The following is a 13,999-nucleotide window of genomic DNA, read 5'->3' as shown; positions in this document are numbered from 1 at the left end:
TCCTCGCTGGCAGGGCATGAGAAGCTGAAAAGTCCTTGACTTAGTATAAACGCTGCTTAGCAACAACTGAAACATCAGTGTGTTATCACATCGTTCTCATGCCAAATCCAAAACACAGCACTGTACCAGCTACTAGGAAGAAAATTAACTCTATCCCAGCCAAGCCCAGGACAATGTCATAAGTGTCTTAAAAGCCCAAAGGAATAGAAACATGCTTAAATTTAACACCAGTTCAGATCTTCAAAGACAGTTTATGAACAGTGCCACAGAATATTTGTAAAAAACCTTCTAAATATTTTCTGGCAAATATTATTTTCTGTGTGAAAGGGCAAAATGCATTTTAAGAAAATGAGTGCAGATTTATTTCCCTATACATGATTTTTTCCTGAACTGTAGCCTAGGGACTTTTAAATTCCATGCATATTTGCTATGTCAAACTGGAGTGACTAATACGGAATTCACAGGAGCTAAAACATTGATGAAACTTTCCCTATAATTAAGGATGAGTCTGAACTACTATTTGCTTTTTTCTGCTAGTAATGGAGTAGTAGTGACCTTTAGTGAGGCTAATTAACACATGTTCTCTTCTGCAGTGCATTTCAGAATGCTGTAACAATGGAAAAATTAATATCAATATATGCTATCTGCTAAAATACTATTAAGAATATTACTCTTCTTACCTCCATCTTACTCTCTTAGTTTTTAATGTTGAATAAGGGCATGGGTTATACTTTAATTAATGTAACTGTCCTCTTCTCATACCAGGAATAGTCCTATTTAAGTCATTAAGATTTACTGTCCTTAGCTTGCCTAACTGCTGTGCTGTCCATATTTCTATATGCTTTCATGTTTTATGGGAAGAGAAACAATATTATTTTATTCAGGAGAAGCTTTTTCTTGTCTTTCAGTTCAAAGAGATATTGTGCTTTTGATGAAAAGGGAGCTGTTGCTTTTACAAGATGTACTGACACTTAAAGGAGAGACAGAGAAAAAAGTAAATTGATGCTCCTGTGTTTTAAAACTGGCATAGGGGTAGAGATGCTTGTTCAAAGTAGGAACTAGATCGAACCTGAATCCATTAAACCTAAAACTCTTATTTATATTGAAAGACACCAATATGCACTCCCCAAAGGTGATGCTTTTTCCTTTTCCGACTCCATTTTACTGTTTGGCAGTGGTAATGCAACTCAGGACTTCGTTTGCTTCTGGTATCTTTCCTGAGTCACCGTTTGCTTTCATGTGGGCTGTCAGACACCAAGGATGGAGAAATCAAAGGGCTTGACCCTGAAGGGTGTGAAATGCCCTCAAGTAGTTTAGATTTAAGTAGGACAGCAGGCTGATAGTCTCTCTGCTTCTTTCAAAAGCAAGCTGGGCATGTAAACGCAAAAATATTTCAGTGTACTTAAAGCATGAACTTTGGAATTTATTTTGCACTGCCTGACAATAATCTTTTTCATGGCTTTACAGCATGCACAGAGACAATTTTACATTCAGTTACTGCTCTGTTAGGAACTTTTGGTTAGAATCACAAACTCTTATGAGAAACTTATCTTTATTCTTTTCTATAGATCCCCATCTTTAGACTGCTCTCTTTGCCTAAGAATCAAGTGAGAATCTCCAGTGTGGTAGCTCACCAAGTGGCTTGGGTGAAGACATGGAGTTGTACTGAGGGTTGGCAGGATGCTGGTGAGCCGCAGAGTGCTCATCTTCTACTGCCTTCTGCTGAAGCACTCTCACTGCAGAGGAGAAACCCACACACCTGCATAGTTTTAAGTCGCTAAAAATTGAAAACCGTGGAAGCAGAAATTAATTCTTGCTCCTTTGAAGGATCTTAAATATTTTTGCAGTCTTGTAATTGCACTTTCTTCAATTGCTTGGATAATGACATTATAACAAAAGATTTTTGATATATAGCGTGAAATTCTGGGAAATTAAAGAGCTGGTGACAGCATGATTTCCAGGATTGATTTCTGCCATATCACGACAGTGTGTTGAAAATCAATTTAAAATTTGTTAAGAATTTTATTTGACAAAGTATACATGTTTGTTCATCTTTGCAGGTGTATATGCTGACAGAATGAGTATGCTTTCAGGTATTTAAATGTTACCTGAATAGAGATAAATTTAAACATTTTTAAAGTTAAGCATGTTGTTTGCTTTGCTGAATCAGGAATATAACACGTAAGTAGCTAGAAGCCAAAATGTGAAGTCAGTAGAAGTTATTTATGCATGGTGGTTCATTTTTTCTGTTTTTAATTTTCCATGTTAGTCCTAATTTTACAGATTGCTTCAGGAAAAAAAAGAAAAATGAGAAATAGGAGAATAACCTCATTTTCTTTTTAAAGAAGATAATACTATGAATAAAAATCTTTAGAGCTTTTTCTTTTAGAAACTTGGAAGTGTTCTTTCATTTTTTAACCTTAACTCTTCTGAGGAAATTGTGTTTCTTAATATGCTGGTATATGTCAGGACTAACTGCGTCAAGAGGCATTTTTTTAGTAATAAAATACTCAGCTATTTGGCATTATGTGCAAAATAAGTGTGTGTGTGTGTGTATATATATTCTCTTGAAGAGCCCTCCTTCCTACCTGCCTTACTAAGATTAAGTAATTGTGTAGTTAGATAAATATGTGCAAAGAAGGAGGTTCTCTTTCCTGGCAGTCTCCTTGCCTCCCATCTCCCCTGGACTGCTCTCTCTTCCCCAGAATTTGTCCGCTTATCTCTGATTCAGGGTAAATGATCTGGATATGTGGGCTGTCTATGTGTAGTTTATAAGCAAGAAGAGATACAGGACATACAGAAAAAACTGATGAGGCAAAATATTTGCATTTTTGAACACTGACCTGGTGAAAGGTCTCCTAAGGTGAAATAGGGTGCATGAAGAAAAGTTTAAAGCCACAAAAAAAATTGTAGCTTATCTAATAGGTCAAGGTACCCGCATACATTTTGGCTAGTTGTATCAGCTTAACAGGACCTGAGGTCCGAGTCTGCTGATTGTAGGATTATGGGATTTTTAGTTATCATAGAATCATAGAATAGTTTGGGTTGAAAGGGACCTCTAAAGGTCATCTAGTCCAACCCCCTGCCGTGAGCAGGGGCATCTTCAACTAGATGTTCTTGTTTTAAATCTGACTTGACTGAAACCAGGGTGCATTTACAGAATAATACCTGAACATGTTTCACACGAGAAACTGGATGTCCTCACCTCTGGGAACAGCAGTGCTCCTAGAGAGAAAGGGCAAGTGCTGGAGACTTGACATATTTTAGCTGTTCACGTCTCATTTGTTGCTGTAAGTCTGCCATAGTCCTTAATTTGCTAACACTTTTGCTACATTTTATTATTTGTAGGGAAGACAGAAACATGTACAGGCATTTAACTCTGCTGGAAAGGATGAGGATTACTTTGTACTTGGGATGGAGAGGCCAGCAAAACCTTGCTTTACCCAGCACCAAGAATTGCTTTATTTGTAAATAACAAACCAAACCTGTTTCTTCAATTACTCATAGGGAACAAAAAGAAAAGGTATTAAAAGAAAGCCCCCAAATGCTAGAAAAAAAATATTTCAGATCTCTATTAAAGTCACAGTGCCAGAAACATTGTTCATAGATTGTTTTTGTCAGTACGTCTAAAATTCACAATTCTTGTTTTTCTGTGGATCACCTGTATCAATGCATTTTATCTATGCATTAATATTGTTCATGACTTTGGTGCAGAACAAGCGTCACTTAATTACATTTGATACGTGTTTACACTTGATAAGAATATGCGGGTAGTAAAAGTTTCATGATATTGTGAACTATTAACTTTTTACTTTAAAGTACATTATGTTTTTGCTAGCTATGTTAGCCAGGCATCTTGCTCCCATGGAGAAGTCTCACTTAAAGGAAAAAAGCAAGTGGGAATTTCTGGGTTTCGGAGCCGATTCAGTTTTGCTAGAATAAGAATTAGAGGTAAAATGAATGTGAGCAATAACAACAAAACAGAAATCACTGAAAAAGGGACAGAAGTCCTACTACTGCTGAGAAGTAGATACTCTTCACTGGGCAAAGTGACAGCTGCATGAAATGAAGAAACTGTACTGGGAGGCAGAGCTATCTGAACTGATGTTTAAGCTTTTAAAAGCCTTTTAACAATTATTACCCAGTTCCTTGAGAAATTGCCGTAGCAACTGAACGTGAGTTATTGAATACTGCAACAGCTTCTGTATCCATACAGAGACTTTCCTTACAATGCTCCTTCACCTCTCCAGCACAGCACTTTGAATTGAAGGAAACTTATTTTCTATGAATATTTATAGCCTGTTCTTTTAAAAGAAGTTTTATTGATTTGATTACTGCTCCCACAGAACACAGATGAAAAGAAGCCACTGAAAGGAGATCAGCCTCTGTCTTGTCAATTCTTGAATATTACACATTTTATTAATGTCAGTCTAGGTTTTCCTGTTATTATTCATCATTGAAAAAGAGAAGTTATACCTTATGGTAATTGAGAGGCTTTTTTAATAAAATGTCTTTCTTCAGGCTTGAGCCAGAACATCATAACCTTCAAAATAATATATTGACATTTCTGTGACACAGAATTATGGATTAGTGCTAAAAATCAGAATTTTGTAGGTTGGAATCCAGATAATACCAAAGGGAGTGCTGTGCTGAGCAATGATATTAGGTAAATAGTACTTTGTGACAACATCGTTCCTAAATCACTGACAAAAACTAGTAAGAGAATTGGCTTCTAGAAACTATAGTGACTAGTAGAGAAATTACGCTTAACTTCTGTAAAGCAGAGATTTTCAGTTTCATAGCAGAGCGCAGTTTAAAACAGAGGTACCTTGACCTCTTTGTTATTGCACAGGGCACTTCCTTCAGCAAGATTCATGCGGCAATTTCATCAATTGCACGTACAGAGAAGTATTTAACTTTTAAATTGAAGAATTAACTTGGAGGAGGAGCATTAGCTGCATGCCCACAACAGGATCCACAGGCAACAGCTTGTGAGCAATGGCTATAAGATATAGGTACAGTATGTGCATGTGTGAAAGAATTCATGTGTATATGTAACACAGAAATACTGTGCTTTCACTGCAAGGGTATTCATATTCAATTCATCCAAGTATTCAGATTTTGCAAATTCAGCCTTCAAATTCTCTTGCATTGTGTTCAGGAATATATGTGCATGCACATGTGCGTGTGTGTGTGCCCTGACAGAAGGGGAGTCCATAGATTTTGTAAGCATTCACGACAGATTTCTGTGTGGCCTCGAACAAGCTTGACTGAGGTTCCTTGAGGACTTTAGATGCCAAACTTTCCCTAGTTAAGAGTCAGTGTAATGTAATCACATAGTCCTCAGCCACAGATTTGGTGTGGGTTATGGACCTAAATGATATAGAAAATTTTGGACTTTCCTTCCCTCTGTGCTTCAGTTACCTATTTGTAGAAAGGGGAATAGGAATTTTCTAGCTACTTAATGTTGGGAGGAGAGTCACATGGAAGACTGAAAATGCCCTTATACTATTACTAACCAAAGCCATAAACCCCCATGAAGTATTTATTTGTAGATATGTATGTACATGACATGAGTATATGCAAGTATATCAAACTTTGGAGTGTAGGACAGAGCGAAGAGGAAAGGAAAGGGGATCTGTGTAAAAATGCAGATGTTTCCACACAGTGAACACGAACATGCAAGTTTTAGTATTTCTGCAGTATATGCAGAGATTTCCACATAACAAGTATGGGTACATATACTGCCTTTTTGTTTAATGATTATGTCCAGACCATTATTTATGCTAAAAGGATATCTTATTTATCTATGAGTAAGTGTGTATCTTTGCCTTGGCGCTGACGGGCAAGCATGTATTTAAATGTTAATCTCCTGAGCCCAAACGGCAATCCAAAGGGAAAAAGCATCTTAGCTACTAGAAATTCAGCAAGGTACCTTTCATAAAGATTTCATCAGATAGCTCCTCGGGGCCTGGAAAAAGCATCTTTTGATCTCTGAAAATCAATTTGACATTCAGTATCAAAACACACGTATGCCCTTTGAAAAAGGTAATCACTGTAATTGAGCTACATAGTCAGGGTGGATGTGAACCTACGGCAATACTGCCAACAGTTGCACGCAGTGTCCGGTGGCTGAAGGTGAGGGCATGGCAGCCGGTTCACCTGGCTCCGGCCTCACGGGATTCAGCAGCAAGGAGCTCAGCCTTTCCTCTGAGTCTATGCAGTCTTCTCAGTGTCAAGTTTCTGTAATCCATTTCTGTGTAATTAAGGGTGTGCGTGTTCACCAAGTCGTTTATCTTTCAGTATTGAACTGTTTCATCAATTGCCCACATACCCAAACCTACAGCTGAGAGTAGTTTCTCATATCTCAAAATATATGACATTATTTCAGTATAATTTTCGCTTTGTTTGCTACCTGATGAATGATGTCTTCTGTAATCTGAGGTATGTCAAAAACAGTGAGAAAACATTTACTGGTATTTGAATTTACATTTTCTTGTTTGGAAAGAAAATGTTTCAAACCTTCCCCAGACCTTTCAATCCCACTTGAGCTATTTGATATAAATGAATCATAAGTGGTGACACTCTTTTCCAGTCAATTTTGCAAGTAAAATCTAGTCCTAGAACTCTCAAAAGCACCTATAATCTCTCACATGAGAAATACTTAATTGCAGCCAGCTAGTTTCAGTAGATGCCCTGCTTTGTCTAGGAATTTTCTGTGAAAATACATTCATTTGGAGTCTCTATTCTTCTAACTCCGCTTTGAAAATGTGGCTCTAAAAGAGCTTTCTGAAAGACTGAGATACCGGTTAACTAGAAAGCAAAGGGATCTTTTTCTCTACTTAAAACAGAAATTAGATTTTTTTTTTTTAATTAGTTGCCAATCTTCCTTTTTATGAAGGTTTGAATGCAAAGACAGTCTCATGTCTCATCTGAACAAAAGCGTCTTGTCAATTGTATGAGAATTTCTAGCATTACAAACTTTTCCATATTTGCAGTATAACCTATTGTTTGTCATGGGGGGAAAAACCCAACTAGAAATTGAAACTTTAAACATTGTTTTGCTCAAAAACAGTAATATATTTGTAGTTATCAAAGTTACTAAATTCTACTTAATAGCAAATCTATTTCAGATGGAAAAGTTAGACACTTTCATCCTCAAACAAATATATCCAAAAAAGGGGGCATGAAAATAAAAAATAATTCCTATAAAGTGTCTCGGTTTTTTTCTTTTCATTTAGCGTACCCTTGCTTCCATCTCTATAGCCGACCAAAGGGGCTGAAGTTCCCCTTGAACCTGATTTGAATCTTGGAGGCTGTAAGGGCTTTGGAGCTGAAACCGTGGAGTATGTTATTTCGTTGAATGGAGTAATTAGTTACAATCTATTTACAATGGCCTTTTATTCTTAATTCACTCAGGGGTTATTGGAAGCTCCTTCTAAAATACATTTCTTGTCCACAGCTGCTTGTCAGAGACAACATATTCTAAATGCACAAAGTCCTTTGGGCATTAAAGGCATGCTAAGCATCTAGCAGAGCATGAAAGGGATTTGGTGAAACTAGGAGGCAAATCGTGCTCCTGGTTATGCAAGTGAAGTGAGGGGGTGCATTGGGGACGGACAGTCTGAAAATGGTACTGACATTATCTTGGGTGAAACTGATCCCATTGTGCAAGTTAAATTTTGTACTCTGTACTGTTCATTGCAGACAGTGTTGGTTAAAAGCTCTTTGAGGGAAACTTTCCGTTAAATTTAGCAAGTTTAAATCAAGTGCTTAGCTCTTTTCCATGTTCAAAACCAAGTGTATTGGTTGTAATGGGGAACCAACTGGTTCTAGGAACTACCCATTTAGTATAACCAGAGGAAGAGAAAAACTGCATGGGACTGAAGATGTGAAGGGTAACTGAGGTACTGAGGCTGCCTCTATGATTACAGCGTGTACCGTCCCCCATCTCCTCTAGGCAAGCAGCTCAGAGGGAGGGAGGGAGGCAGCAGAGAGCATGGTGTCATATGGCTGGTTCCCTGAGGTTTCTCAGCGAGCAAGACAGTTGTAGACAGGCTTTATGCCGGCCTGTGGAGCAGAAGTGGAAACTCTGAAGTGACAACCCTGTGCCAGGGAGCTGCTGCAGCAGTGCCAGGCGTTCCTACCCTGCATGCGGAGAACAGCTGTGTGGTACGCAGGGGTATGTGGTTGCATTCCTGTGGCTGTGTGCTCCTCTCCATTTTGGGCACTGTGGTTGAAGTTTTCCTTTGGTTTTACCTAGCAGCAGGATTCTTCTGATTTTTTTTTTTCTTTAAAGAAAGTAATAATACTTTTCTGAGACAAAACCCTCAGGAATTATATCAACCATATGAAATATAAATACATTTTCTCTCCCATTGCATAAATGATGGATTAGCTTTTCACTGGAGAAACCAAGAGTAGGATATAAGGACAATTTGTGTAACTCGCAAAGTAGGCTGTGGTGTACAGCAGCAGACTGTTATGAAACGTGACGCTGTAGGAAATATGATTAATGTGTGATGGACACCACTTGGTAGATCAGTTCCCTAAAGTACATGTCCTATCATGAGAGCGCCATGGTTTGTATTATGTGCAGTGAGTATCTGGACAGAGATAAACTACTACCTGTTCGGGTATTATTTTATCCAGTAATGTGTGAGATTTTTTAAAGTATAATTAATAATATAAGACCTTCTTTGTCATTTATGGAAGAAAAGAGTTTGTCATTTTTCAGGATGAAAAGCAAGAATTTGTGAGTGTAGAAGTGAGGTACCATCCTTTTCTCGAGCAAGACATGACTCTGATTTATGGAGGAGAATATATAGAGCCAAATGTGAACTTCTCGTCCTCGTACCCATTAGCAGCAGAAGTATGCTGCAGCAGCAATTGTCTCTGTAATAGCTGTGGGATGCACAGAAAATACCAGTTTGCTTTATGAAGCTAACCGAGTAAAACTGCCAACTTGGCATGTGCTTCACTGTCACCGTTACGAGACACCACTTTTGTAGAGCAAGTGAATACAGTTCTTAAACCAAAAAAAAGGGAGAACGATTTCCAAATCCCTTAGTACAAGTTTTATATATCTGGTGTATCCAGACCCCTGATTCTGAATTGCATTAAGACCCCTCAGGAATTACACCCTGGCAACTATTCAAGCTCCTGTTGATGCATAAACAGGCACACTTAGGAAAACAGAGTAGCTTGGATCTGTTTGTCCCTTTTTGGTTGGTGATGAGCTAATTTTATTTTAAAACGCAAGGGTCTTTTCTGCTTGGTGCATGAAGGGACAGAGTGAACTCAGTGGAGCTGAAATTTCCTGAATTATAATAATCAGTAATTTTAGCCCTGGCTCGGGTTAGGGAGGGATACTAGGTTGGACTAAAAGCGCTGTGACTTTATTCCACTTGCCTGAGACAGACTTTTTTTATTATATTACTGCAGGGAAACCTTATGAAGTTGGAGGACTCCATGACCTGTAATTGATGATGTTTCCTGTAATTTTGTCCTTCATGTTTAGTTTGACAGGGTTTATTTGTCATGATGTGGGAAAAATACGAACTTCTAACTTCTTTTTATCTAAGTGAACTCTATCAACATTGCGTTTATTGTTTGCACAACTGCTACCTGGTAACAGATATTAGGACAAAATATCTAGGAGTAAAATATATTCCCAATGTGATTTACTTTTTCTTTAATGAAATTGAGTGAGGGGCAGCTTTGTCTCCTGTGTACTAAAAGGAAAAAGTAGTTTTGACACAGATTTGGTGTAGTTTACCGTGTAGTTTACCTACATGAGAACACAACCAAAAATTAAGATAATAGGTTTCACAAAGAAAATCTATGTTAAAACAACATGCTCAGAATAGTTAAATAAAAATTCTGATAATTAAGTAAGCTATTCATTAAATGTGCTTTGCATGGTGGAAGCTTACAGTCATTGTGCATAAATACTAAGCTATTTTAAAAAGAAAACTGACACTGCAAGTTCTCAGTGGAGCTGATAAAATTGGTGTCAGCTTTTCACATTAAAATTGGATTTTCATTGAATGATTTTTGACTATATGAAAAGTATCTTTTTTAATATTTAATTAAGAAAACAAGAAACAAGTTTCTCAATTACTTGCTAAAATATTTTGCTTTTTATTTACAAGTTATTTTTTCCTACAAAAAAGCTAACTTCTTAAAAATACTTTTGTTTAATTTCTCTGTGGAAAATAAGCCTTTTTTGTGCAAAAGGCCCCCCCCCCCAACAAAATAAGTCTTTTTCCTTCAAAGTGCACATTGTGCTGAAAAGTGAAACAATGTCAAAAATGCTGGGGTGTTACTACAACTGCCCCACTGCTCCCTCAAAACATTGAGTGATCCTTTGGAGGAGAAAAACTTTTGAATTAAAACTGAGGACTGATGCTCATGAAACTTGTCTGTAGAGTTCTGCCGACTTTGGGCAAATCATTAAAATACCAATCCTGGGAGATGCATCTGAGGGCATTTCGCAGATGCTGGGGCCTGTGCTCTTTGTATTCCAGTTTCTCCGTTTTGAGTGGACCAGCAGCAATCGAGCTACCACCGGCATAACAGGGTGATATGGTTACACAAGCCAGTGAAGACAAAATGATTTCCACTTTTGAACGGACAGAGCCGTGAACTGTAAACTGTTTCTCTAAGCTGTGTTTGTAACACTGGAAGAACCAAAGCCTTTAATAATGAAGACTCTAAGCAGTCCCATTTATTGTAGAAATCCCTGTTTTGCTCATCCAAGTGGCTTTTTTTCAGGCTGCTTCACTTTGAAACACAGCACATCTGAAGGAAAATTGTATCTTGTTTACGAGTACTGCAGCCTGCCAATTACCAGTCCAGTAACAGACAATTCCAGGTAGCAGAGGCTAAGGCATATCTTAACCAATTGGTATTAACTACATGTAGCAGTTGAGAAAAGCTGCCGTTTATTTAAATAATAAAAAAAATATTTCTCTAATGGAAGAGTTTTTATTCTCCACAGTATATATACAATATAAAAAAAAAAATATTGGTGAATTGTGCAGCAGTTTAATTTTAGCTCAAAGAGGATTATATGACCCACACTTTTATTTGATTTTTCACAATGTTTGCTGTGTCATATGGTTAACCTAGTAGGATCTGTTCGCAAACTGTCCTTTTAAAATGTGTGATGTAATATATGTAACTTCTTAAACATCTCAAGTTGTTTGTAATTTAGGCTTTGGAAACATCTCCCCACGCACACAAGGTGGAAAGATATTCTGTATCATCTATGCCTTATTGGGAATTCCTCTGTTTGGTTTTCTGTTGGCTGGTGTTGGAGATCAACTAGGGACAATCTTTGGAAAAGGAATTGCCAAAGTAGAAGATACCTTTGTTGTGAGTATGCTGACTGCCTCGTTTGTTCTTCGTGCTGCTCGTTGTTCTGAAGTTAACAATTGAAATGGAAAGCCTGAAAAACAGGGTATAGCTCATCATTGTAACCAGATGTCAAGCAAAAGGTAGGAAGAACTTTGCAGTCTGAATGTGTTACTGAACATTGTTAATTGGGGATTGGATGAAACCCAACATTTTCTACAATAATTGCGGTTGGGAAGAGGAACAATATCCAAAACATTTTATTTTTGCTTTGCCCTTATACCCCTGAGCTTGCTGTGATGTTTACCTTTAAAGGTTGTCATATAGATTGTGGTGGGAAATCACTGACTCAGAGAGATGGAAGAGTGGAGCTGTAGGGGTAACGTGTGGAAATTATTGCTGCTGCTTTGAGTTGATTCACAGAAAGCCTTTGGTGCCTGAGCCTAAAATCACAAGTCTTAAAATCTCTACTCAGATGCTATCATACCAGAGGAAATGCTTACAGTCTGTAGGCATCTACATTTCCAGATTTACGGGTCTGTAGGTGACTAAAGCTTTGTGCATTCACCAAAGCAGGACAGCCTAGATGGTACAGAGCCTGTTGGTGCTTCCCTGACATTGTACTCCCCTTTGTGGTCTCCTCACTAGGCTGTAGGGTGTTCTACTGTTTAAGGTATTTTCAGCCTCTTCAGCTGAACTGCTTCGCACAGCCTAGATGTTCAAGCCTTTCATTTTCTTTGGCTACCGATGTTCAATTATTAATGCAAAGTGGCACAGCTTCAGTAGAGGAAGAGACCTATCAAACAGACTAGAAGGTTGTACAGGTATTGGTAAAGTTCAGCCACAGCCAGTTCTTAGCAATCAAATGCTTTGAATTCTAGCAGAGGAACTTAATTTACTTAACTTAGTCTCTGTTTCACACACAGAAAAGTTTTAAGGTTGTATTTTACTAATGCAGTTATTAAATGTATTTAGCGAGATTTTTGAAGCATAGAATAAATGGCATAATGAAACTTTTAATAAAATTAATTCTTTAGGTGTTTTACTAAACTTTAATAAAATGTTGTAGGTTTAACTATTACCTAACGTTCAAAGCAGGCATGAAACACTATTTGTCTTTTGATATGTAGAATATGTCATATCCAGTGAATACTTAGTAAGCAGCCTTACTTTGTAGCTGTTTGCATTAGCACTGCAAGTGTTAGAAGGATTGTTTTTCTGCAACAAGCCCTAAATCTTTTCTATATAGGAAGGGTCTGCCATGGCTTTATTTTTGAAGCAAAGCAAACTGGGGCTGTGCTGAGTAGTCATATGCAATAGGTAAATACAAGCTTGAAAGCTTTTTAAGAAAAGGCAGGTATTTTTGACTTTGAAAGATCAGTTCAAGTCCGGACAAGTTACTGGTGAATAACAACCATTTCTATTGAGATTTGCCTAGAAAAGGCAAGAACATTCCATGAGAACATTTTTTTTATCCTTTCTATTTTTTAACACTGAATTTTATTTTTTGCTTAAAAGTACAAAAGATTTGAGACCATTTTGTGTGTTTCTTAGCCTGCTGCTCATAGGGATAATGGTTTTACTTTTTCCGTAATGGATGTATCCCTACAAGAATGCCCCAACGTAAAAAGCAGCATCTTGCCCTGTTTTGCAAATCTCTGAATGAAAACACTGATCTATATGTTGCAGTCTGGAACATTCCCTTGTTCTGTTTACTCGTTCTCCAAAAGAAGAACTGGGAGACGCTGATGGGTCAGAGCAGGGAATTTCATGTTGCCATAACCGAAACTACTACTGTGATTTGGGTTACAAAAGCTGGACCTCGGTCATGCTGACTGTAAAACATAGTTTCCATTGGCACTAAACTTAAATACAAGAAAACATGTATCGTGAACAATCTGATTTAATTTTTGGTCTCCTTTTGTGAAAGTTTTCAGTTTTGTGCAATCCCTTGCTTACTTTAAGTTGAACCAACATGCTTTGGATGGATGGAAAACTGTACTGAGAGGGAAATTGTCAAACTGGCAGGGCATGTCAAATGGGACTTTGCAGTGGTCTGTTCTAGCTTTGGTACTGTTAAATTTTATTAATAGTTTACACAACAGATAAAGGACTTCATTAAATCTACAGATTATCTCACGATTGGGAGAACTAAAAGTTGGAGGACAGAATTAGAATTCAAAATGATCTTAAAAATTTTGAGAAGCAGTCTGAATATATAGGATTCAATTCAAGAAGAACAAATTCAAAGTACTCTTTGAAGGAATAATAAAATATGCAATAACATGTCAGAAAACAGTTGTCTAGGTGAATTTTGTAGAAATGTTCTGAGGACTCCAGGGGCTCATAAGATAACATGAGTTAATGTCATACTGCTGTGAAAAAGCATACATCATAGTTAGAAGTGTAAATAGGAGTGTAAATAAATATAGAAAGCATAAGAAAGGATCCTTCCATTCAGTTTTGTGATATTTTTTTATATCTTGTTTTGAGTATGACACCTAATGAAACATGGATTAGTTGGTTGGAGCCAAGGGATAGCAATGAGAATGGATGGGTGAAGAAAGACTGAAAGAAATGAATTTATTTGGTCTAAAGAATATATGACTGAAAGAAAACTCCTGTAAAAATTTGCTGGAAA

At 37.4% G+C, this 13,999-nt stretch overlaps 1 protein-coding gene across 1 annotated transcript in view; it reads left to right on the top strand.

The window, feature by feature from the left end:
* KCNK2 (potassium two pore domain channel subfamily K member 2) overlaps positions 1-13,999 on the top strand; it is a 77,782-nt gene that overhangs the window by 38,138 nt on the left and 25,645 nt on the right. The window contains exon 4 of the mRNA XM_009279622.1: positions 11,219-11,379. Within this exon, the coding sequence (XP_009277897.1) occupies positions 11,219-11,379 (161 nt within the window). The remainder of the gene's footprint in view (positions 1-11,218; positions 11,380-13,999) is intronic.

This window comes from Aptenodytes forsteri, unplaced genomic scaffold (genome assembly GCF_000699145.1).
Source record: "Aptenodytes forsteri isolate BGI_AS27 unplaced genomic scaffold, ASM69914v1 Scaffold195, whole genome shotgun sequence".
NCBI classification, from domain to species: domain Eukaryota; kingdom Metazoa; phylum Chordata; class Aves; order Sphenisciformes; family Spheniscidae; genus Aptenodytes; species Aptenodytes forsteri.
Note: the sequence above shows the minus strand (reverse complement) of the source record. Positions and strands in the feature narration are given on the sequence as shown.